The 25,352-nt window shown below is 34.6% G+C and overlaps 1 protein-coding gene across 1 annotated transcript in view; it reads right to left on the bottom strand.

Annotated features, from left to right (window-relative positions):
* Nucleotides 1–25,352, bottom strand: part of LOC136031748 (phosphatidylinositol 3,4,5-trisphosphate 3-phosphatase and dual-specificity protein phosphatase PTEN-like) — a 45,827-nt gene that overhangs the window by 19,433 nt on the left and 1,042 nt on the right. Inside the window, exons 2-6 of the mRNA XM_065711476.1 lie at nt 19,150–19,250; nt 13,615–13,744; nt 9,714–9,888; nt 4,089–4,196; nt 1,003–1,147 (exon numbers count right to left, since the gene is read on the bottom strand). Coding sequence (XP_065567548.1) covers nt 1,003–1,147; nt 4,089–4,196; nt 9,714–9,888; nt 13,615–13,744; nt 19,150–19,228 — 637 coding nt within the window. The 5' untranslated portion in view covers nt 19,229–19,250. The remainder of the gene's footprint in view (nt 1–1,002; nt 1,148–4,088; nt 4,197–9,713; nt 9,889–13,614; nt 13,745–19,149; nt 19,251–25,352) is intronic.

Here is a 25,352-nt window from a genome sequence, read left to right as displayed (position 1 = left end):
ATAAAAAAAATTAAATAAATAATATAAAATATTATTATATATAATAAATAAGGCCTTAAAATAAGGCTGTAACAATAGGCCTAAAAATTCTAAAGATCATTTTTAAGTTCAAAACTAAGAACCAAGTGCTCAATCTGTAATTAATAACCGGTCAAATCGGGAGGGTCACCCCCCTACTTGTTTGCAGGCATAGCATACAAAATAAAAATTTAAATTATGGAAAAAAGCACTACAAAATATAAACGTTTAGTTTTTCAGTTCTTTTTTCTTTTTTAGTTTTCTTTTTTCTTTTTTCAGTTTTCTTTTTTTAGTTTTATTTTTTAGTTTTACTTTTTTTCTTTTTTAGTTTTTTTTTTCCTAGTTTTTTAGATTTTTCAGTTTTTTCCTTTTAGTTTTTTACCTTTTTTAGTATCTTTTTTTAGCATTCTTTTTCTTCTTTATTTTTCAGTGTTTTTTCCCTTTTTTTACAGAAGATAGTTTAACAGACGGACATACAGACACTACATTTATATATATATATATATATGTATATATATATATATATATATATATATATAAATGTAGTGTATATAAACATATAATGTATATAAATATATATATATATATATATATATATATATATATATATATATATATATATATATATATATATATATATATATATATATATATGTACTAGCTGTTGGTGCGGCGCTTCGCGCCGCACTCTCCTCAACAGATCAGCGCAGAGAATGAACGAAAATAGCGTCCTCCCTCGTTCTATAAAATCATACATTTTTTTTTTAATATGACTTATTTTCCTAGGGGTATTAAGCCCCCTCCCCTTCCCGCTCGCCTCCGAAATGATTGGATGTTTCCTCGTCTGCTTAAGTTGATTAGACAAGCTAAATTTTATACGATTATAGAAAACAACTTCAATAATAACTTCCATTACTTTTAGACCAGCCTTAGACCAGAAAAGTATGAGATTAAGGAATCAAATTAAACTTAAAGAGGACTTACCAAAAACTCCTGTCACAATAGCAGGTAAACATGGCAGAAATATCTCTTGTAGTTCAAGAGCAACTGGCTGATAGGAACAATTCCGCTGCACTTTTAGCTGCTCAAAGTACTTCACATACCGTCGCTGTGAAGGTATGGTAACTCCCTGAAACAACAGATAAATACCAATTTAATAAAAGGAGTAGAACATGCGAAAATAGCAACAAATACAACACTAAAAAATGATTTAAAACAAATACAGAAAGAAGCAATTTTTACAAATAGGATAAGAGCTAGCAACGGCCAATTCAATATAACATTGTGCCAAGTCAAAATTTTTAAAAACTTTGCAATTCTCCTTCATTGTCTTACAATGCTTTTCACTAGTATAGTTTTTAAGCGAAATAAAGGTATTCACGTTCTATATTTTTGGGCAAAGAGCTAAAAAAAAAGTTTTTTATTGTTATTTGCTCTCTAGAGGATGCCTATATTTCTATCTTTACTGTTGGATCTCCATTAATCAAGCTACCACGGCTACACCACTGAAGTCCGATGAAGGGCTTAAGAATATACTACTATGTTCTGCTATGTTTAGCCAGGTTCATTATATAAAAATGGAGAACAATCAAAGGAAACATGGAAAACTAATTAGTAGAAACATGCTGCATATCATAAAGAAACGATTTCACTTTTCGATGTCTTCTTTCAGTTTTTTTTTTTTATATATATAAAGTATAACAGTTCAAAATAGGGATGAAACCTTTTAATCGACAGTGAACAGATACAAAATTTTTTAACTGGATATTTTGAACACATATAAAGTGTTCATCATCAGCAGTAACACTTTTGGAGTTTTACTGCTTTTAGTTTTAAGTTTTACTGTTTTACTGCTGATGATGATGAACACTGAATATGTGTCCGAAATATCCAGTTAAAATTTTTTATATCTGTTCACTGTCGATTAAAAGGTTTCATTCCTATTTTGAACTGTTATACTTTCGTCATGGAAAGGCAGTGTGGTCTTCGGAATTATTTATCTTTATGTATGCTAAGGCTATATCTGGGACTATCAGGGGGGGGGGGGTGTCAAAATTACAAATATGATATTTGAAAAGATCATAAAATAAAGAATCTAATGCCACTAATTTTGATTTATTAAGATGTTTTCTTGTGTGGAACTACCAATCCAGGATGTCGGGCAACCAAGGTCAGCACTCTTTGGAGGGGGTGGGGCGAAGAAATCATTGAGACTCCGCATCAATTCCTGAAAGTTTTGTTCACCTAACTCAACTACTTTCCAGGGTAGTGAAAAACCCATCATCTTGAATTTTATCAGATACAGTATTGAGATTTTGAAGGTAGCCTAGGCTATATTTCTTTTCTTGCTTTCTACTTAAATTATAAATAATAATAATTTATTTATGCCCTCACTAAATAAATGAACGTATACAGAGGAGTATAGGAAATAAAAAAAAATTAAAAACTAGAAAACAACACATCTGAGGAAAAGTTCAATTACAAAATCCATAACAAAAGGCCCAGTTTTGCTAAGGTATTACTCTAGTCCAAATAAAATATTTCTTCACTGTTTATCACATGTCATGTCTTCTTTGTTAAAATGGGTTTGTTGTATTTTTAAGCCAAAAGATACTACCAAATTATGGCAATAGCGCTGTTTAAATGCCTCGTATTGTCGAACTGCCTCTTATTATTGTTTATATATATATATATTGCTCCGTCCTTTTCAATTTCTTGTAGACGGGTTTTCAATAAATAAATAAATAAGTAAGAGTTTCAGTTTTTAGTGTTTTCTTTCCGGTTTTTGTACATCCTAGGGTATCTGGGACCATGAGGGTCTATTTATCACAAAAGACAAACAAATTGTTGTAATAGAATTACTGACACAAAAATATTGTTTAAAATATGGATGGCAATGGAAAGAAACGTGATAATGTAATTAGTACTGCACATTATAAAGCAAGAGTTTCACTTTTTAGTATTTTCTTTTCACTTTTCGTATATCCTAGGGTATATGGGACCATGAGGGTCTGTCTATCACAAAAGACAAACAAATTGTTGTAATAGAATTACTGACACAAAAATATTGTTTACAATATGGATGGCATTGGAAAGAAACGTGATAATGTAATTAGTACTGCACATTATAAAGTAAGAGTCTCACTTTTTAGTATTTTCTTTTCACTTTTCGCATACCCTAAGGTATATAGGACCATGGGGGAGTAGGGCGCATTATAAGGGTAGCCTAATGACCATTACATGAAAAAAACAGTATGAAATAAGGAATATAATGGTACTTCTTTTATTTTATTAACATATATCCTTCAGAAGATCCATAACACTCTATCATTACCAAGGACTGAATATTACCAAGGACAAAAGTTTACCACTATAACATCTTTAAGAACATACCGCTGAAAGGTACATAACTGCTGTTTTCTGAGGTTCATTATCAAAATCTAGACCTTATTCAGTGTTATTTCTGTATGTTTAGTATTTTTGCGTTTTTGGTATATTTTCAGTACGTTTAGTGTATTTTTTTGTGTCTTTCTGTATGTATGCATCTTTTATTTAACTTTTCCAGCAAAAGAGGGAGAAACAATAATTAACGAAAAGAAGGACAAAAAAATGCACTAAACACACTAAAAATATACGAAAAATACAAAAAACACTTTACATACCGAAAGAACACCAAACAAGGTCTAGATTTTGATAATGAACTTGAGAAAACAGCAGCTGGAAAAACGATATAAATCATCTGCAAAATTTCAAAAATTTTGCGTTGAGTTTACGAATGAAAAGCAGAAACTACAGATTATGCAGTTTGTGCAGAATCTAAAGTTATAATAAAGTGAAATTATTTTTAAGCCTTACAATAAGAAAAAGCATCGCTCCCTAACAGAAGGAGCACCAAAACTCAAAAAACAACTATGTGCCTCCTTTAAAAGAAAGCAATGAAGACAAAAAAAAAAAAAAAAACAGCATGCCTCTACTAACGGAAAGCAACGATGAAAAGCAAAACTAAAGACATACTTCCTTAAATAGAAAGCAAAAAAAAGGAAACAAGCGCATACTAACGACTTAAATACCTTTCTATCAGAAGTCCTAGCTTTACCATAAAATTCCATTGCATCTTCTGCAGTTTTACATATTCCACTAAAAAGAAGGTAACAACTGATCATCAAACCCGTGCGACCCTATAAAAAAAGGAAATAAGTCATAAAATGTGAGTAAGTCAAAAATGAAGAGCCAAGACACATGTGGTTAGGAGACATGCGACTGCGACACCGAACATGTGAGCGAGTCAATGAAGATCAACCTGGACAGTGAGAATTAAAACGTGTCGAAACTGAAAATGATAGCGATGGTGATTGGGTTTGTAATTTTCACATGGATAAGGTCATCAATGCCTACTATACCTTGGTAAAAAAAAAAAAAAAAAAAAAAAAAAAAAAAAAAAAAAAAAAAAAAAAAAAAAAAAAAAAAAAAAAGGTTCGGTGATACGTATTTCATAATGACAAAATTATAGGACAACTATGAAAATAATTATAGGACAATAATGAGACAATAGGACAAATTATATAAAAGGATACCTTCGCGGTTTGGGCCCCTTCTCCAAATACCATATATCACCCCCGTCCAAACAAGCTGTAAAATCGTTCCTGAAGCAAACAGCTGGTGTTATTCAAGGGGTATGTCTCGCATTAGGGAGAAGGACAGCCTCAACAAGCTTTGGGACATGGCTGATATTGTTAAGTGAGAAAACCCGTTCCCCCATTCAGTAGCAGACTTGTTCGTCTAGACGACCATAGCTACCATGCTCTCGATGCCACGATCAAGCAGACAAGAGCTGCTGATCAATATTTTATTTAAAATCTTCCGTCTTGTTGATGAGTTAATAACTCAGACTTGATGGTTTTTCTAAAACTAAAGTAACATTTTTGGCAGTATTTGCAGCAGCAACAATAACAATAACGAGAATATTCTGATTGTCTTGACAATTATCTTTTTTAACAGTATAAAACATTTGAAACTCAGTTGAATAGAAACTTGTTTTCACCTTGACTCAAATGTTTTTCTTCTTATCCAAAAAAAGAAACAAAAGAAAAAAAAATTAATATCTTGTTGCCCCAACTAAGTAACTGTTTGACTAGCCCTGTGTGTGTTTTACAAAAAAAAAAAAAAAAAAAAAAAAAAAAAAAAAAAAAAAAAAAAAAAAAAAAAAAAACAAGAGCTAAGAGCCAAGAGATCATATGGTATGAGCTCTAACAAAATTCTATGAATCAATAGATTGATTTAAAAAGGAAAATAACAGGCTTAATGCCGGTCAAGATTTAAAATAAGAGCTCTGAGTCACAAAGTTCTTCTAAATATCAAAATTCATTAAGATCCGATCATCCACTCGTAAGTTATAAATACTTAATTTTTTCTAATTTTTCTCTCCCTTTTGCCCCCCCCCCCAGATGGTCGAATGTGGGAAAACGACTTTATCAAGTCAGATTGTGCAGCTCCCTGACACGCCTACCAATTTTCATCGCCCTAGCACGTCCAGAAGCACCGAACTCGCCAAATCACTGAGCCCCTCCCCCCAACTCCCCCAAAGAGAGCGAATCCAGTACGTTTCTGTCAATCACGTATCAAGGACATTTGTTTATTCTATCCACCAAGCTTCATCCCGATTCCTCCACTCCAAGTATTTTTCCAAGATTTCCCCCTCCAATTCCCCCCAATGTCAAAAGATCTGGTCGGGATTTGAAATAAGAGCTCTGAGACATGAATTCCTTCTAAAAATCAAATTTCATTACGATCCGATCATCTATTCGTAAGATATAAATACTCCAATTTTCTTGTTTTCCAAGAATTCCGGTTTCCCCCTCCAACTCCCTCGAATTTCACAGGATCTGGTCGGAATTTGAAATTAGAACTTTAAAGCACAAGATCCTTCTAAATATCAAATTTCATTAAGATTTGGTCACCCTTTCGTAAGTTACAAATCCCTCAATTTTCAATATTACCCCCCCCCCCCCCAATTCCACCAAAGAGAGCAGATCCGGTCAAGTTATGTCAGTCACGTATCTTAGACAGGTTTCTATTCTTCCCATCCAGTTCCATCCTGATCTCACCGCTTTAAGTATTTTCTAAGATTTCCGGTCCCCCCAACTGCCCTCCCCCCCGATTACGCTTGATCCGGTTGAGATTTAAAATAAGATATCTGAGTTACGGGGTCCTTCTAAATATGAAGTTTCATGAAGATCCGATCACTCCTTCGTAAGTTAAAAATACGTCATTTTTTGTTATTTTTTAGAATTACTCCTCCGCCCCCCCCCCCCGCAATTGAGCGGATCCGTTCCAATTATGTAAATCACTTATGCAAGACTTCTGCTTATTTTTCCAACCAAGTTTCATCCCAATCCCTCCAATCTAAGCGTTTTCCATCATTTTAGGTTTCCCCATCCCAAACTTCCCCCAATGTCACCAGATCCGGTCAGGATTTAAAATAAGAGCTTTGAGACACGATATCCTTCTAAATATCAAATTTCATGGAGATCCAATCACCCGTTCGTAAGTTAAAAATACCTCATTTTTTCTAATTTTTCAGAATTAACCCCCCCCCCCCCAACTACCCCAAAGAGAGCGGATCCGTTCTGGTTATGTCAATCATGTATCTAGGACTCGTGTTTTTTTCCCACCAAGTTTCATCCCGATCCCTCCACTCTGAGTGTTTTCCAAGTTTTAGGTTTCCCCCTCCCAATTCCCCCCCAATGTCACCAGATTTTGTCGGGTTTAAAATAAGAGCTCTGAGCCACGATATCCTTCTAAATATCAAATTTCATTGAGATCCGATCACCCGTCCGTAAGTTAGAAATACCTCATTTTTTTAATTTTTCGGAAATACCCCCCCCCCCCCCCTACTACCCCAAAGAGAGCGGATCCGTTCCGTTTATGTCAATCATCTATCTAGGACTTGTGTTTATTTTTCCCACCATGTTTCATCCCGATTCTTCCACTCTAAGTGTTTTCCAAGTTTTAGGTTTCTCCCTCCCAACTCCCCGCCCCCGTCACCAGATCCGGTCGGGATTTAAAATAAGAGCTCTAGGACACGATATCCTTCTAAACATCAAATTTCATTGAGATCCGATCACCCGTTCGTAAGTTGAAAATACCTCATTTTTTCTAATTTTTAAGAATTACTCCCCCCCCCCAACTACCCCAAAGAGAGCGAATCAGTTCCAATTATGTCAATCATGTATCTGGGACTTGCGCTTATTTTTCCCATCAAGTTTCATCCCGATCCCTCCACTCTAAGTGTTTTCCAAGATTTTAGGTTCCCCCCTTCAACTCCCCCCAATGTCATCAGATCCGGTTGGGATTTAAAACAAGAGCTCTGAGACACAATATCATTCCAAACATCAAATTTCATTGAGATCCAATCACCCGGTCATAAGTTAAAAATACTTCATTTTTTCTATTTTTTCCGAATTAACCGGCCCCCCACTCCCTCCCCCCCAGATGGTCAAATCGGGAAATCGACAATTTCCAATTTAATTTGGTCCGGTCCCTGATATGCTTGCCAAATTTCATCGTCCTAGCTTACCTGGAAGTGCCTAAAGTAGCAAAGCCGGGACTTTAGGTTTTCCCCCTCCAACTCCCCCCAATGTCATCAGATCCGGTCGGGATTTAAAATAAGAGCTCTGAGACACAATATCATTCCAAACATCAAATTTCATTAAGATCCAATCACCCGCTCATAAGTTAAAAATACTTCATTTTTTCTATTCTTTGCAAATTAACCGGCCCCCCACTCCCCCCCAGATGGTCAAATCGGGAAAACGACTATTTCTAATTCAATCTGGTCCGGTCCCTGATACGCTTGCCAAATTTCATCGTCCTAGCTTACCTGGAAGTGCCTAAAGTAGCAAAACCGGGACCGACAGACAGACCGACAGAATTGGCGATTGCTATATGTCACTTGGTTAATACCAAGTGCCATAAAAACTCATTTTACAGGGTTCTTCTTCTTCTTCTTTTTGATATTTAAAGTGGCATTCATGTTTCACCAATTGCAAGAGAAGAACGGTCTGTCAAAGCATGATACGGCCTGCTTGGCCCAATGGTGCAGCCTGTCAAGCGTTCTTAGTAAGTAAAAAAAAAAAAAAAAAAAAAAAAAAAAAAAAAAAAAAAAAAAAAAACCTGGGACCTGAGTTTGAATTTGATGCTATTGCCTGTCAAAGCTTTTAATTTGTGGCAGTCTCCCTGCCAGGGACAGTATGTCAAAAATATTGTTATTATGTTTAGTAACAATAAGGAGCTTACACATGACGTGTGATTGTCACACCAAATAAATAATATAACTAATTGAGTTATTTGAGTCATTTCACAAACTCTCTATGAGAGGTTATGTGAGGTAATATAATGAGAGGCTATGAGAGGTTATATAATAGATAAATATGAAAGGAGTAGGAGGAAAATTCAACCCTTAGCCTTCCTATTTTCTGACGATGCTTTCGGACTAAGCCTGCAATATGTCTAAGCCTAAAGTGTGATTACGATTGTTGTGACTTTTAAAAGTTTTAGAAAAAAGTCTGTGAGTTTTAGATAAATGTTTTACACCTATACAACCTTTATAAAAGGATCTAATGACGTTCTCTATCGTAAAATATCTTCCGCTTAAATATAAAAATATGCCTTTTTGAAATAAACATGAAAGACGACGTTAAAATTTTGTATTGTTTTAATTTGAAAAAAAAATTGTTTCCTCCTCCCCCCTTTATATTTTCGTCGCTTTGCATCACTGGTTCTATGGAATTAATGGTTGACTGTTTTAGATGCTGGCGGATATCCTTTGCCAACGGTCATAAACCGTTGTGCTTCATAGATTTCTTGGGGCAACACCCAATATTAGCTAGAATGCATTCTAGGTCCCACCCTTATTCTGGTGTTTATCAATGACCCGGGGAATTATCTTATGAATACGCCTCACCATTATGGTGATGATGCAACGACTCGAATCGCTTGATTGTCAGCCCAAAAAAATCACAAAGATATGGCTAATTTTGTAGATTTTATTTTATTCACGGACAAAGTTTACAAATTCGTCTTTTACAAATAAAAGAAAAAAACCTTGTTTTAACCCGGAAGATACTTTCACAGAGGGTACGAAACAACTTTTTCTTTTGTGCAAGCAAATAATAGGCTTTCAGACAGGGGTGAGGTTGTCCTTTTGTACAATCTTAGGTGAGGAATGTCCTCATTTACAAGCATACTATCCGAAAATATAAATCCCTAGACCCTTCAAAAATCTCAAAATTTATATATATATATATATATATATATATATTTTATAAGAAAAAAAAAACCTCTTTTTAACCCGGAAGATACTTTCAGAGAGGGTACAAAACAACTTTTTTTTTACGCAAACAAATAATAGACTTTCAGACGAGGGTGAGGTTGTCCTTTTGAAGAATCTTAGGTGAGGAATGTCCTCATTTACAAGCATGCTGTCCGAAAACATAAATCCCTAGACCTTCCAAAAATCTCCAAATTTTATTTTAGTAATTTCTTGATCATTCTTATATATGAACTTGAATTTTTGAAAAGTATAGAATTCGTGGTTATGACAAACGACAATGAAGCAGTTTGATCCCTACACAATCAATTAGGTCCAATAGCTACTGTAAATAACTAAAAGAGAAATAAATATAATTACGGCTAACCTTTCCTGCTTTACAATGAACAGCAGCAACATTTTCTGGGTTTGATCGAAGCCATTCATCCACATCCCTGCAGAATGGTAACATCAGTTCTAACTTAGGTGGGTTATGGTCTTCAAACGGGTATGTTGCTACTCGATCTTGAAACTTTTTAACGTCATATTTTCGTTCTGAACATCTTAAAAAAAAAATAACTCGATTTTAAAAAACAACTTTTTTTAAATGTAAGTAAAGAGCGAAATAAAACTCGAACAGAAATTACTCTGTGTGTGAAGAGGGCTGAACCTCTCTTTATCCACATCCCAACCGACAGACAACCTGAATTCTAGCGTGGGTGGTTTATAGTTGTCAAAAGGGTATGCCACTACTCGATTTTGAAACTTCCGAAAATTCACATTTTCGTTCTGGAGAACTTATAAAAACCTCTACTGAATTAAAGTTGAAAAGCAAAAATTCTCCTAATGAAAAAAAAAAAAATAATAATGACATCAGGACCAAAAGAAATGACAACGTATTTGATAAGTTTTCCACTCCCCTCATACTTCACTCACTACACTCAAGTTCAACAGGTGTATAAGCGAAAGTATTTTTAAACTGCAAAAAATATAGCCAATCGGTAATTGCAAGTGTTTTATTTACCAATTGCCTTCCAAAACTATTAGCCGTCCTGGCTGAGTGGTTGGTGCGCTGGCGTGGGAATTCTGTGTCCAAGGGGCACAGGTCCAATCCCAGTTGTGACCAGTTATTTAGTTTGGGATGGTGGTCAGTGGCGTGACTCTGTAAGCTCATCCAGAGTCGACCCAGCTCTAAATGGGTACCTGAAGAAATCTGGGGAAGGTAAGCAGGAAGGGTGTGCGAAAGCACATGATGGTTGGCCCCCAACCGCCCATTAAAATTCTGGCTGAAGGGTCATGAAACAGAGATCAGCACCGCCGGTTTGGACCTTAAGGGTCTGGTGCCGTCTTACTTACTTTTTATTTCAAAACTATACTGATCAGTTTTTTCTACATTACTATCGTGTCGGATCATTCTTTCTTTAAGCATAGTTCACAAAGTTATAGCTTTGACGTAAAGAGTGGAAAATTGATGGGCGAGACAACTCACTGCCAATAAAGGAAAGTTCTCGGTTTCAGTTTTGATGTCCCTCTTTACTTTCATCGGGGAAAAAATATATACATATTTAATTTTCAGTCGTGTCGCAGAAAAACGCTTTTAACCTGTTTGAGAAGATTTTTAAGATTACTTTTACCGATTTGGTCTAATGTACAAAAATAAATAAATAACGATCAGTACTTCCTGATAAATTGAATCGAAAATACCTTACCCCTTCTGCAAAAACTACTTATTCTCTCCCCCTTTCTGGTGTAAAATATTTTATTTATTTAATTATACAAGTATATATTTAATTTCTCTTAGGCTCTAATATAATATTCTGCATATTTCAGGAAGTTTTCCATCCAGAGTTTTTGCATACTCCGTTTTTCCCATTGGAATAGCTACACCGACCGTTCAGTCTAAAAATCATATCTAGCCATGATCGGGAACGAACCAAAAGCTAAGGGGGAAGCCTTTTTACCCTGCGATTAGTGAGTTTATCAGCGATCAGTCAGTGAGTTTATTTATTCATTTTTGTTTGCTATTATAATTAGTCTGCTAATTCTCTATCTAGTTTAGAGGAGCGACGCTAGATGGTAGATATTTTTTTTTTTCAGTTAACCATCTTGTTAAGCAAAATCTCTGATTGTGTACATACTATGTGAGAATGTTCTTTATGTCTTCAAATCATAAGATATCTAAACCTGAACTGACCTGCCATGACAGAAAAAAAAAAACACTTTGAAAACATGAATGGGTCTATGGTCAATAGGAGGAAAATAGTGAAGATTATATAAAAATTTCGCCGGTATTAATGCATCCTCAATGTAGACAAATAAATAACCTAAAGCATAACAACTAAGAAAGAAAAGGGGAAATGTTAAATCAAAGAAGAATAACGATAAAACGATCATACCAATATATTTTTTTTTGTCTCTTGTTTGGTCCAGGATAACTATTAGTATAATTTTTCTGCTGTTTCGTTTCATAGAATCGTTTTCAACTCGTAAAAAAAATGGCACTAGAACTTATAGTTTCCGCTTGATCGAGTTTCCTTTTAATATTCTACGGCAATCGGTTACATTCAATCAGCCACCTGTGATTATAATTTTAGGCAGATATAAAAGGGAGGAAGGGGCTAAGTAATTTGATCCCGTAGGACTATGTCATATCTTTATTTTGCATTCAAAATGTTACAATATTATCGCCTTTCATCATCATCATCTTCCAAAGGCTTATGAATGGCCCTCAAATATCAAATTTCCATTATTAGTTCATTTTTATAATTAAATGAAGGTCCTTGTCCTAACACTTCTTATTCAGATTCTAACAGGATTTCAGAAAATATAACACTCAGTGCACTTCCACCGCATATATTCCAAGCATATTCCAGTGCGCTGGAATATGGAGTAATATATATTCCAATAATATATAATATATATATATATTACTCCAATAGTATATATTCCAATAATAATATAATAATATAATATATATTCTAATAATAGTATAATGATGTACTTTTTTTTTCATTTGGACTTAGTCATTTTCCCAAGTTGGACCGGATACTTTAAACTAAAAATATGTTAGCTATTAAACAAAATAGTTACTCTGTTATTTTTTTTTTCTTTTTTATTGTAAAATAGATTTTTGGATATGGTAAGAAAAGGGTAAAGATAGTATAACCGACATTTAATAGAAAAATTAGAAAAAATTGACATTAGCAAGTTGGAAAGAAGACTAAGCCTTCCTTTGCAGTTTTGCAAGAGCATGTGAGGAACAAAATGCTACGCGGGAAATTAGTCTTCTACTTCGCTATAACTTACATAAACGGGCTGAATATTGTTTTCTTAATCAGTTTAAACGCATTTAGCGCAGGCTATATAACCCACTACCAGTGATTACTAAAAACCTCAAAAACAGCCTGTAGTTTATCAATAACTAACAATAACAAATGCCAAGAAGCTAGTGCTGGTGAAATGGTAACCCACAAGTAACAGGCACCTTAATGGAAATAGTACACAATTAGAAGAAGTGCGTATGTTTAATAGCATTTTTTTTTCGGGAAGGGGGGGGGGGGCAAGACATATTTTTCTGTTGCCTTTTTTATTTTTATTTTTGCTCTCGAAAAATCCCCAAAATAAAATTTCCAAGGAGATAATACCAACGACCTTAGGTACCGATCTGGTACTATAATAGATGCCAGATACACAGCTATTAGAGCAATCTACGAGCATCTTTTCTTTGTGGGCAGGGCAGGAAAACAGGGCAGGAAAACCATGATGAAATTGTGTTGGATAGATTAAAAATAAAGTGTAAATTAATCGACGTCATGAAAACTCATAATAATCAAAATACTTCCCTTACCCTCCTGGGCGTATGCTTGCAAAGGTAGCTACATTTAGTAGCTACCTGAAGTAGCTATATTTTAAATAAAACTCAAATTGCGTTTTCGATATCTTAAGTGATTCAGAACTAATCTTCCAATCAAAATATTTTAATCCACAGATTTTCATCAAAATATTAAAGCAGATAGGCTAATACAAGACAACATCAAAGATCAAGCGTTAAAACATTAAATAATTAATTGAACATAAGTAACAACAGAAAATGAAAAGATAATATGAAAAAATTGACCTCATGACAATCTATAATGGACAGAACGTTGGGGCCCCAGCCCTCCTGGGCCCAGTCATTCATAGGTGTATTTCATAACATAACCTAGATGTAACCCAGAATCAATTGTTGGACATATTTCATCAATAAGCAATAGATAAGCCAATGCAAGAAAATAAATGTCAATACTTACAAGTTATAAATACGGTAGTGGTTTTTATGCTTTTCTTCTAAAAATCTAATAACTTCGTCAATGTTATTCCGATAGATGGACTCTAACTTAGCAGCAGGGTAGCCCATAGCAATCAAATTAGGTAAAATATCTAAAAAAAAAGTATATAAAACCTAAAAATAATTTAAAACCTAAAAACTGAAAAGAAGTAAACACTCGCAATCAGAGTTAAGCTTTGGTACGTAATAAAATAGACGTGAAATTGGGTAAGAGATCCTTTACCAGCAGGACTCTCCTTTCTTAACCTCTACTTTCTCGGGAGATATACCTACCTACTTGGTACTCCAAAACTTTTTATTGTTGTTGAGTGGAGGCGGGGGGGGGGGGTTTATCCAAGTGATATAATTACTCTTAACAACTGTGGCCTTTTTTCTTATTAAAATTATGTTTCGTTCCAGAATGTAACCGCTTTCTTCTAAAAAAGGAGGAATGACATTCCCAAATGGCATCTATTTATAGAAAAATTCCAAATTATTAGATGGCGATGTTTAAACTAACTTTGAATTTTTTTTAAGGTGGCTATTGTTTGGAATACTAATGATTTCTATTTTGGGATAATCAAAATTACAAGCAATGCTGTTTATGTAGAAGCGTGAATTTTTGAAACTCTAAATGTCCAGCTTCATTTTTCTGCACAAAAATTCTTCATGGCGTATTGTAAAATGCCTTTAGGGTAACTGGCTCTACTGGCTATCTAGTGGCATTTTTTTCTATTTTTCTTATTTCCCTTCCCCCTCACCCTGTAGAGGATGATTATGTCTGGCTATGTATCAGGATCAACCTGGACTTTCTTACTTTCCTACTTTCCTTTTTTCCCTTTACTTTCCTACTTTTCCTTTACTTTCCTTTCTTACTCATTCTAACTTTCCTTGAAGTCTGATGTGATCAGACGACCTGTTCAAGTTCGTGGCATGACTCTATTAACTAATGGTATTTTTTAAAAATTATGTTTCTTTGATTTTACATTTTTTTTTCTTCCCAGAAAGGATCGAAATGACAGCTATGAAAAAATGTAAGGCTTTCTTATTGCAAACAGAGTTGAAGCTGACCTTTAAAAAAAAGGTTTAAAAAAGTTGACATTAAAGATGAAAAAAAAATCTATCAAAGAAGTTTTAAAGAAAAGAAGAGGGCTACACCAAACCTGAAAATCAGACATAAAGTCAAATAGTAACTGAAGAGTAATACTAATATAATTAATATCAGTAAATAATGCCCAAAATCACCAACGAATAGAAATTATAATCAATAATCAAGTCCAAGTTAAAACGAACAGAAAATACCATAAACAGGTGTAGGGCTACACCCCCCCCCCTGCCTTCCAAAGACCTGAACGTTATTTGCGCTGATTTTTCTCATTTTTTAAAGCTTTATAAATAAGATGAAAATACACGGATAGGTCCATAACGGGTAAAAATTTCAACCAAGACAATGAGTATACTAACAAAAATAGCTCATATATTTCAACTTTACCTCTGGACGCCTTTATAAACGAAAAAAAAAAATCACAAAAGAGAACAACATTAAATAGCTAAATCAAACAGGGAACTAACATAAAAAGATAAAAACTCTATAAAGAAGAAAAAACGAAAATGGAGATATATGCGATCTTAGACATCATTGTTGATGCTAAAATCTGGTATAAGATAATATATTTTAATTTCTAGGATATTTAAAAACTATTTTAGTTTTATCAAACTGTCTACTAAAAGAAAAAGTAAGCCATAGGCTCGTTTATGTTGCAGAAGATCAAATAAATGTTTACCAACAGTAGATTCAAGTTGCTCAGAAGCTTTGTTAGTAAGATTACCATTCCTGCTTAGTGAGACTATTTATCGACTTTTTTATTAGCTTTTTTTTACCTTTTTTAGCGCTTACAGATGACGAAGCACTTTCGATTTTCAAAAAGCTGAAAGCAACCTTGATTTATGTTCTAATTACGACAATCTTTTTGATCCTATTTGGTAGACATGAAGTGTTGATTAAGTAGGGGAAAGAAGAACTAGCTATTTATAAGAACTCCTAATTGGTAGACATGAAGTGTTGATTAAGTAGGGGAAAGAAGAACTAGCTTGAATGATAACGGTGACAGTTATCACCAATGAAAGTTCAGACACTGATTGCATAATGGTAATTCCTCGCTATGTAAAATGGTTTATGGTGCACTCTATATATCGTTATCCCATTGCTTTCAAACCAAAGAGCTACGAACCTTAGTCAATGATGCACGTAGATAGACTCGAGATCACAACAAAGACTAGGATGAAAAAAAGAAATCATGGCTAAAAACTAATAAGGAGTTTGAGCCTTTAAAGTGTCTTCAAACGGTATCGCACGGATCAAATTTTACAGCTTGTCGCCAAATCTGTCACTAGACGATTAAAAATGACAGCTCAATTCATGGGAAGATTCAATATTGCGTTACAGTCTATAACCAACAATTATTTCGAAACAATATTCTTGTTACATGTCATTCTTCTTTCTGTAAAAAAAAAGGTGACCATACTGAAAAAAACACGAAAAAGGACCTCTTTCATAAGCTAATGTCCAAAGATGAACAATGCACAGACAATTCCTCTTGAAAATATCTAGGAAACCCTACTTCGTCTTTCGAGATGCCCACGTTTCAGAAACATAATTCTTGGTAATGTTAGTTTTTTTTTTACCTGACAAGAAACTTTCAATGCAACAAGTGCCACAAAACATAAGGCCAAAACCAAGAAAATAGGTGGTGATTGTGGAAAAGACCAGGTTTTTATTGCTTGCTACCAATACAATTTTAAAGGATTCTTTAAAGAGACTACCTCTGCTATGAACCGCCACTATATGAAAGAAAGTGAGAGTAATACATGAAAGAAAGAAGTATGAAGAAATAAAGATGGAAATAAGATGTAGTTAATAAGAAATAAATATATGAAAGAAGAAATATGAAAGAAGTACGAAGAAATAAAGAAGGAAATAAGATGTAATTAATAAGAAATAAATATATGAAAGAAAGAAGTCTGAAGAAATAAAGAAGGAAATAAGAAATAAATATATGAAAGAAGAAATATGAAAGAAAGAAGTATGAAGAAATAATAAGGAAATAAGATGTAATTAATAAGAAACAAGAAAGAAATATATGAAACAAGAAATACGAAAGAGAGAAATAAGAATAAATAAAAGAAGGAAATAAGCTATAATTAATAAGAAACATTAAAATAAATATACGAAAGAAGAAAGATGAAAGAAAGAAGTATAAAGATATAAAAAAGAAATAAGATGTAATTAATAAGAAATAAGAAATAAATACATGAAAGAAGAAATATGAAAGAAAGAAGTGAGAGTTGCATCTAGTATCATTTCGCGTAAGCTAAAAAAAGTTATGGGTATTGTGATTCTCATTTGAACCGTCTTGCCAAGGTCTACAGCCTTGGAGAAGTGAACACAGTATCAGAAAACACCTATTCATTTTAGTAGAACTGCTCACTTTTGTCATGTATGACGGAACATCTGATGAGCAAAGGTCAAATGCCAAGCTTTGAAAAGTTACTTTAAAGTGAGTTCAATCTGTCATTGTTCCAAGAACTCTTCAGTACTCCGTCAATGAACAGATGGGGTCATCTCATCGACAAATCAAAGTAAAGGAATATGTACTGAATAAGTCACATTCCTTGAGCTTAGAAAAATGGTTCACCTCATGGACTAGTGCTAGATTTCGGAATTTACCTGAAAAACAAAATCTTTCCTCCAGGTTCCTTTCCTTTCCATCTTTCCTGCAGCACCAGTTAAAAAGGAATCGGCAGGAGCTCTGTTGTTTTCTTAGCTAAGACTAAACTAAGCATTTCCAATTTATTTTTTGATCGGTATTCCCATCTGGTATTTACCAGATCCATCCGGTATTTACCCTTCATACGTTACATCCATCCGGTATTTACCCTCCTTGAAGAGCAGTAAGCTCGAGAAATCAATGCATCTGCAACAGACATCAAAAACCGATTGGGCAAAGTTCTTATGGAAGGGGAGAGATGATGGGTAAATAAAGTTAGGGGTGACAACTGTTATAAAAGTGATCTTGCTGCAGCTAGGGCCCAGTGGTAAAATGATAAGCCAGCGTTAATGGCTTCCAAAGGTACTTGTAATACAGCTGAGACTTTCGTCAAGCATTGGGATAAGAAACAATCAAGAGTATATACATGTATAATGCTCATAGGTGGTCCAGAACTGCATTCAGTACATGGGCAGAATAAACCTCAATGACAGAATGAAACCTGGCTACTGCTCCCCACGCAGAAGGAAGTGGAAATATTTCGTGAATCTTGTACGAGCAAACGGGTAGTTGCACTACAATGGAATAGCTAATAATGATCTGACTATGCCCTTGTTGAATTTCAGGTTTTTGGTAGCATGAAAAATGGATGAGGTCTTATCGATGTAGGACCTCGAGAGGGCAATGATAAATACCGACTGAAGAATTAACGATTACAACAATTCAATGCAAAATTCCAGATCTTGCTACAATAAAAGGGGAATTAGGCTATTTGGCCACGTGCAATTCTGAGTCAAAGAGTTTACTAGCCTACAACCAAAAGTTCAAAATACCTCTCTACCTCAACTTCAAAAGAAATTGTTTCAAAAAAAAAAATCCCTAGCTATACCTATGTACTTGAGCAGAGTATAAGATGCTGAAGTCCATTTAAGCATGCAACATTACCAAACTCCCTTTTAAAAACTAGTTGATAACCAAAAAGAGTGTTGGTCTTGTTTCTGGTGTTAATTTGAGTGACGTCTTGTTTTTTGTTTTTAGCCCTCATTTTTAGAGAATTTTAAGGATGATTAAAAATACGATAGGACTCATTTAATTAACTGGCTTTTGTGGTGGTTAAAACAGACTTGACATTCATATCTTTCAGCTAGCAACATATCTTTTAGCAAATCCACAACATCCTTACAAGAGATCATGCCATATTTTCTTATTTTAAGGCTTCAATTAACTTAGTTGAGCAGGAAAACATCAAAAGTTAATGAAAGCTAATAGCCTATATTCTTCAAAGGAGGATGGCAGCACAAATTTTACATCAAAGATGTGATTAATTCAATTATAGCTAGTTTAGCTTAAAATCATGTGTGTATGTGTGTGAGAGAGAGGGAGGGGTGGGGGGAGAGATACTGAGATATATGAAAAAGAAAGAGATACAGAAGGAATATTCCGTTTCTTTTAACAGAGGAAGCATTACATTTCATTGATAAAAAGTTTTCACTTCATTCATAAAAGTATTTTGACAGTTGTCCAAAGCAGTTCAACCTGACCTTCTCTTTGAAAATGGGAAATTGGGTAGTTTTTCTCTCAAAATCAGGATCAATAAAAACAGAAACCGTAAGACAATAAAACAGTAAGAATAAAACATAAAACAGTTATCAATACAAAATAAATAAATAAATCATGTAAGAATGGTCAAAGAAGGTAAACATGAGACAATTATAGATTTTTAAAACAATCATAAACTTAAAAGAACTTACAAGTTAAATCTAAGTCAAAACCATCCTGTTTATATCGTATTTTTTTACGGGACACTATTGCCCTTATTGGGTTCGCCATTTGGAGTATTCCCAGTGATTTCCTGAAAAATAATTTTTGTTTACTGGAGTTCAAATACACTATACCAGCTGCACATTGAAAGACCAATCTTGGGGAAGAGACTCTTCTGGACCCATTTGGAGGGGACACCCCCCTTGTATGTTCAAGCGTTTATGTACATGATAAACATATAATAATAAATTAATTTCACATATTCTGCCCAATTCGGCAAAAGAATGCCTAATGACATTACTGACCATCCAAACATGCAGACAGCTGTTGAAGACTTATTTCTAGCACAATTTCCTTTCCATAACATCCAGTGAAAAAAAAACTATGTAAAAACAAATACCACTTTAAAAGGAACATTAATCCTACTATTCTTTGTTTTATACTGACTGTTTGCTTAGAATATTCCTTCTTATTGCAAGGATTTTTCCCTGTAAGGATGTATACACTGTTATGTTTGCCTTAGATGGCTTCACGTTTTTAGTAGAGGTTACTTTCAGATCATCATTTGAAAGTAAATTTTTCTCCAACCAAATTCCCCCCCCCCCCAACAAAGAAAGAGAAGAAACCAATGTGTGGTTAAGGTGCACTCTCTGGTTGTATCACACAATCTTTCTTGTGGAAGGGGTTATCAACACAAAAAGTGTTTTTGAGCTGCAAATCCCTCATTTTTATTGGAGAAAAGAAAAACATCTTATTCTTGGGGGGAGTGGGTTCAGATGCTTTCTTTAAAGCTTGAATATAAAGAAAACTAATCAAAGTGTATTGTTTTAAGTTCAAATTAAAATATTGAAAAACAAAGCAAATATTTAGGGAGGACAACTGCTTCTCTTCTTCAGCATGAACAAAAAAAATTTTTAAGGAGACTACCAAAAATGTGTAAAGACAAAGAAAACCAAACCAAAGTGGAAACACAACATGAAAAAAAACAAAACAAAATCTAACAAAAAAAAATAAAATCAAAAAAAGAATGAAATTCAATAAAAGCCAAAATTAAAATAATTAAAACCAAATACCTAAAAATCAAAGGTGAGTCACTCACCAATACCCACAGTTAGCAAAAATTCAAAAACTTCTGAACCAATGTCAAAGGATACTAGTAAATGATTGGCAAGTGGAGAAGTTTCATTTGCCCAAGCCAATGACCAGCAACTAAATACTTGGAAAACTTGTTACTTTATTTCTGATCTTAATAATTGCATCCCATGCAAAAGCACTTTGAGATCTGAGGAGTTGATGATGTGATTCATTTTGTGAATGCAAAGGTGATTCAGTGATGATTAAAGTATTGACTTCTCTTTTGAGAAAACCAAATATGAGTCACTTATTCTTAAGTCACCAGTATTGCTGCTCAGATCTATACCTAAATTTTTGTATTTATAAACCCCAAGAGCCTCTCCATAGTGCTGAACAACATCTTTGTGATATGAAATTAGACTCGATTAGTTAAATAAAATAGTATGGTCTGGGTGGTCATAAATCTGTCTGCAAGGGCTGAGCCAAAAATTTCTATTTTTCTGCTTTTTAAGGATGTTATCAATTGAAGTAGTGCTTAGCTGTTCTATCTACAAGCTATTGATTGGCCCTTCCAATGTGCCAAAGACCACAAGAGAATAGAATTCTGTAAACACCAGAGTTTTCACCTTTCAGGATAGGGCCTTTACCTTGTCTGGTATCATAGAGAGGCTGTCGAGATCTTTAAATACCAAAATTTAGGTCTAGCTCTGAACTGAGATACTAGTGACTTAAAATAAGTAAATCATATTTTGATTTTTCTCAAAAGAGAGGCCAATACTTTAGTCATTCCTTAAATTATCCTTGAATACACTTTGCATTCACAAAACAAAACATGTCATCAACCAAAACTTAGTTGGACCTTGGTGTTAATGGTGGATTTGAAAAGCTTTCTAGAATGTCCTTGTGTTTGTCTTTGGTGGGAGAAGAAGGTGAACAGCTTCTGGTCTACTTGCTGGAGGTACCTGTAGGTGAGCATCATGTCATAATGCCTATGATAAAAAACGGGTATTGGGAGGTTAGCAGATTGCAGTAGGGCTGACTGCATAAACCATCAATGCATTTGGTTAACAAGCTGGATGTTGCTCTGGTAGAAATGATCAGCAAAAATATTCTAAAATCCAGGACTGGCCTGACCAGAGCTTTGTATAGTTTCAGAAAAACTGTGGAGGATTGACTACTGATGGTTCTTTTCAAAAGTCCCAAATTTGGGTCTGCTTTCAAAACTGTTTTTACAGTGTGCTCATGGAATTTTAAACTGTCATTCAACAGGACTCCTAAGTCTCTACCACTACTAGGAGTAGGAAGCAAGATTGTCAATGATGTTTTGCCATCATACATGATATACTGGTGCTGTGATTTGCCATGGCTGAAATGAAGAGTGATACACTTTGAGACGTTGAAGGAGAGAAGCCTGAGCCTGTGCTTGAATTTGGTTAAGGTCAGCTTGTAGGCTACTGTTGTTCACAGTACCAAATAGCTTGGAGTCATCAGCATAAAGATTCAGGTGGTTTTTTGTTTAAGCTACCAGGTCATTGATGTAGATGAGGAATAAGGTAGGTCTGAGGACAGTTCCTTGAGAGACACTGCTCAGAACTTGGCAAGATGTTGAAAAGACTTCTCTCCATCTGTGGTAAAGAGCCAAACCTTTTGTTCTGCCACCAAGGACGTCCATTAACCAGTCAACTAGCTCTTTGTTAATGCACACAGCTGTAAGTTTGGAGCAAAAATGTCTACAAGGGACTTTGTTGAAGGGTTTGGCAATGTCTAGTAGAATTAGGTTGACAGAAAATCCTCCATCAAGAAGCTGAGTAACTAGCTCATAAGTTTTAAGTAGGTTAGTTTCAACTGACTTCCAGGGATGAAAACCATGTTGTTTGCCTGAGATAATGCTGTAGAAAACAAGCTGCTTGAGAAACGCATCATTGACAATTTTCTCTAAAAACCTTAGTAACATCAGACAACAGACTTATAGGTCTGTAGTTTTCAGCTTTAGACTGGTCCTCCTTTTTCAATATAGGTGTAATATAAGTGGTCTTCCATTGTGAGGGAACAACTCTGCTGTTGAGAGAAAACTGAAACAGATGGCACAAAGCAGAGGAAATTTTGGTGGCTGTTTCTTTGAGCAGCCTTGAGTGGATTCCATCAGGACTGGCTAACTTGTTGGCATCAAGGTTTTTTAGCCTCTTTTCCACCATAAGTACAGTGACAACAACCATGCTCATGGGAGATGGTATATTGTGTTTAGGAGTGGGTGGAAGCACACTATCTGGTTCTGTTGTGAAAATAGAAGCAAACTGCTTGTTTAGTAAGTTTGCTAGTTTCTGGGTGTCAGTCACTTTTCTTCCATCATCAGTAGTGAGGTGTTTAACACAGTGCCTAGTGTAGTCTTTACTGGACACATAATTCTGAACATTTTTAGGTTACTTTTGCATTCATTGGCAAGTTTAAGCTTGAAGTTTTGGTACAGTTGTTTTGTTAAGTTTTCTAGTCTGTTCCAAGTTTAGATGTACTTTTCATAGTGACCAGGCTTATCTCATTTTTTTTCCAGTGGTGCAGTTTCCAATTTCTTTGTCTTGTAATGCTAGGGGTCATTTATGGTAATGTCTTTGGAACAGGAACCAGACTTTCTGTCATGTTTCTACTCTGAATATTGGTGACAGTTAGGAATTTCTCCTACTGGTTGTTGACATTGCCCTGAAGTAGCTCATTCCAGTCAATAAGTCTTAGCTCCTTTCTAATTGCCTTGTACTCTGTGTAAACCTCTCTTTTGTATTTACTTTTCACAGGATGTCTTGTGGTGATTATAACACCAGATCTAATACCATGGGTTGTTGAGAAGGGCAAAACCAAGTGGGTTGGTATACTAGTTGGTAGGCAGAAAGGTTTTGTATGATCTCAATGAATGGTCTAGCTTAAATCAGGCTATTGGCAGTAGAGTTGTATGGGTACCCATCCTTCCAGATCAGTTCTGGGAAATTGAAGTCACCTCTAATAATAAAATCACCTTTAAAGTTTTCAATAGCTTTAATTAAAGTTTTCAGAGCATTAATGAGAGTCTTCTCAGTTTTGTCACAGTTTATTCAATTCATGGGTACATGGGTTGAAACAAGAGATCCATTGGCAAAATATATGGGAAATATATGTTGGCACATTGGGGGGGGGGGGGGGGGTAAAGGCACTAAGTGTCCATCTATATTCCTTCAGGATAATCTTGGATATTCATTAGAAAGGAAATGGAAAGTTTTACTAGCCTGTTGAAGTCAGAGGCAATGCAAATTGCCTATAGTAAACAGGCATAAGGCTTAGATAAAATATTTTTTTTATTTATTCCCAAAGGCACTTCATATTGAAGGGAGGGCTGTATAAACTTCAAAAAAGGCTCATTCAATTGCAAATTGAAAGCTCTAATGCCCTTAATAAGAGTAAGAAGTGATTGGAGGGCAATAAGCCCCAAGCCCATCCTAAGTCTTGTTGAGCCTTTGGGTAAATAAGAATTAGTTTCAAGGAATGAGCAGGCAGGGAGGGGTTTGGAGGTAGAAATTAATATTAAATAACTCTTGCTTTCTGGGAATATTTTATGGAAGTAAAGACTAACACTAAACACCAAAATGAGCAGCATATATTCTGTCCCTTCCCTATCCTAACCTCCCCCTCATAGTTGTAGAAACTTTGAAAGATGCTCATTTGATTGGAGACTGAGAGTTCTAGCCCTTTTTTATAAGTTGGCAGTGATTGGAGACCAACCAGCCCCTGTCCTTAACTAATTTTTGATATATGATCCTTTTGTTGCCCCTTAGAACATCTGATCAACATTCTCAGGTATATTCTGCATATTATGAAGTAAGAATCATTTCTTAAAATGTTTCCTTCTCGATAGCCCCTAATCTAGACCATTACCAACTGTTTTGCCCTATGCCAGTCCCATAGCAAATTACACCCCTGGTTTTGAGCCTCACAATGTTACTTAATCTAGACTTGTACTTTTTTTTAGAGATTTGTAAATTTATCCTGAGTTAGAAAAAAAACAGAATAAGGATTAAATGTCCTTAACTAATTTTTGATATATGATCCTTTTTTTTACCCCTTAGGACATCTGATCAACATTCTCAGGTAGCTATTCTGCATATTATCAGGTAAGAATCATTTTCTTAACATGTTTCCTTCTCAATAGCCCCTAATCTAGACCATTACCAAGTGTTTTGCCCTATGCCAGTCCCATAGCAAATTACACCCCTGGTTTTGAGCCTCACAATGTCACTTAATCTAGACTTGTACTTATTTTTAGAGATTTGTAAATTTATCCTATGAGTTAGAAAAAAAACAGAATAAGGATTAAAATCTGCCTAAAATATTAGGAATTGCATTTAAAAAAAATTTTGGCCAATGAAACAGACACTGAGAATACAAAGCTAAGGTAAAATGTTTTTTGTCAAAATTTTGAATGGGCATAAGCCTATAATGTGGCTATGCAATGTTCTCAGCACTAAAAATAAGGAAAAGATAGAGATGGTAACTTAGTAATACCTTCCAAGACTGTACTATAGGCTCTGTATTCATTGCTGAAAGCTTTATTTATCTAACTCAACTACTTTCCAAGATAGAAAGAAACGTCTTTAGATAATTCAAAATAATCTTCAGATAATTCAAAATAAGACAATTAGAATTCTGGGTACTTTTGTTCATTACCCTGTTAGACTTAACAATCTGTCAGAAACCCAAACTTCATATTTTTCTCTCAATATACTAAAACTCAAACAACTGAGGGACATGCATACAGCAATGTGGTATCATAATATCCAATCCTCAACAAATTATTTCCATGATTTGGGTATGATTGGGACTCCCTAATGTAGGAATTCTGGAAACAACTTAAGAAATATTCTAAATAGCCTAGCCTACTTATATCATTTCTAAAAGTACTTCACTTTGCCCCTTCCCTAATATTTATATATATTACCCAAGTTATGCATTTTGCTGCTTTTATCAAATTAATGGCAAAGAAGCACCATCAGCAAAATAACAAGTGGAATGTGTATGAAGGATAGCCTATAGCCTACATTTTGCATTTTATTCTGAATGGTGTGAGAATAAAATTAATGCTGTTTAAAGAATTTCTGAT

Source organism: Artemia franciscana, chromosome 10, assembly GCF_032884065.1.
Source record: "Artemia franciscana chromosome 10, ASM3288406v1, whole genome shotgun sequence".
Taxonomy (NCBI): domain Eukaryota; kingdom Metazoa; phylum Arthropoda; class Branchiopoda; order Anostraca; family Artemiidae; genus Artemia; species Artemia franciscana.
Note: the sequence above shows the minus strand (reverse complement) of the source record. Positions and strands in the feature narration are given on the sequence as shown.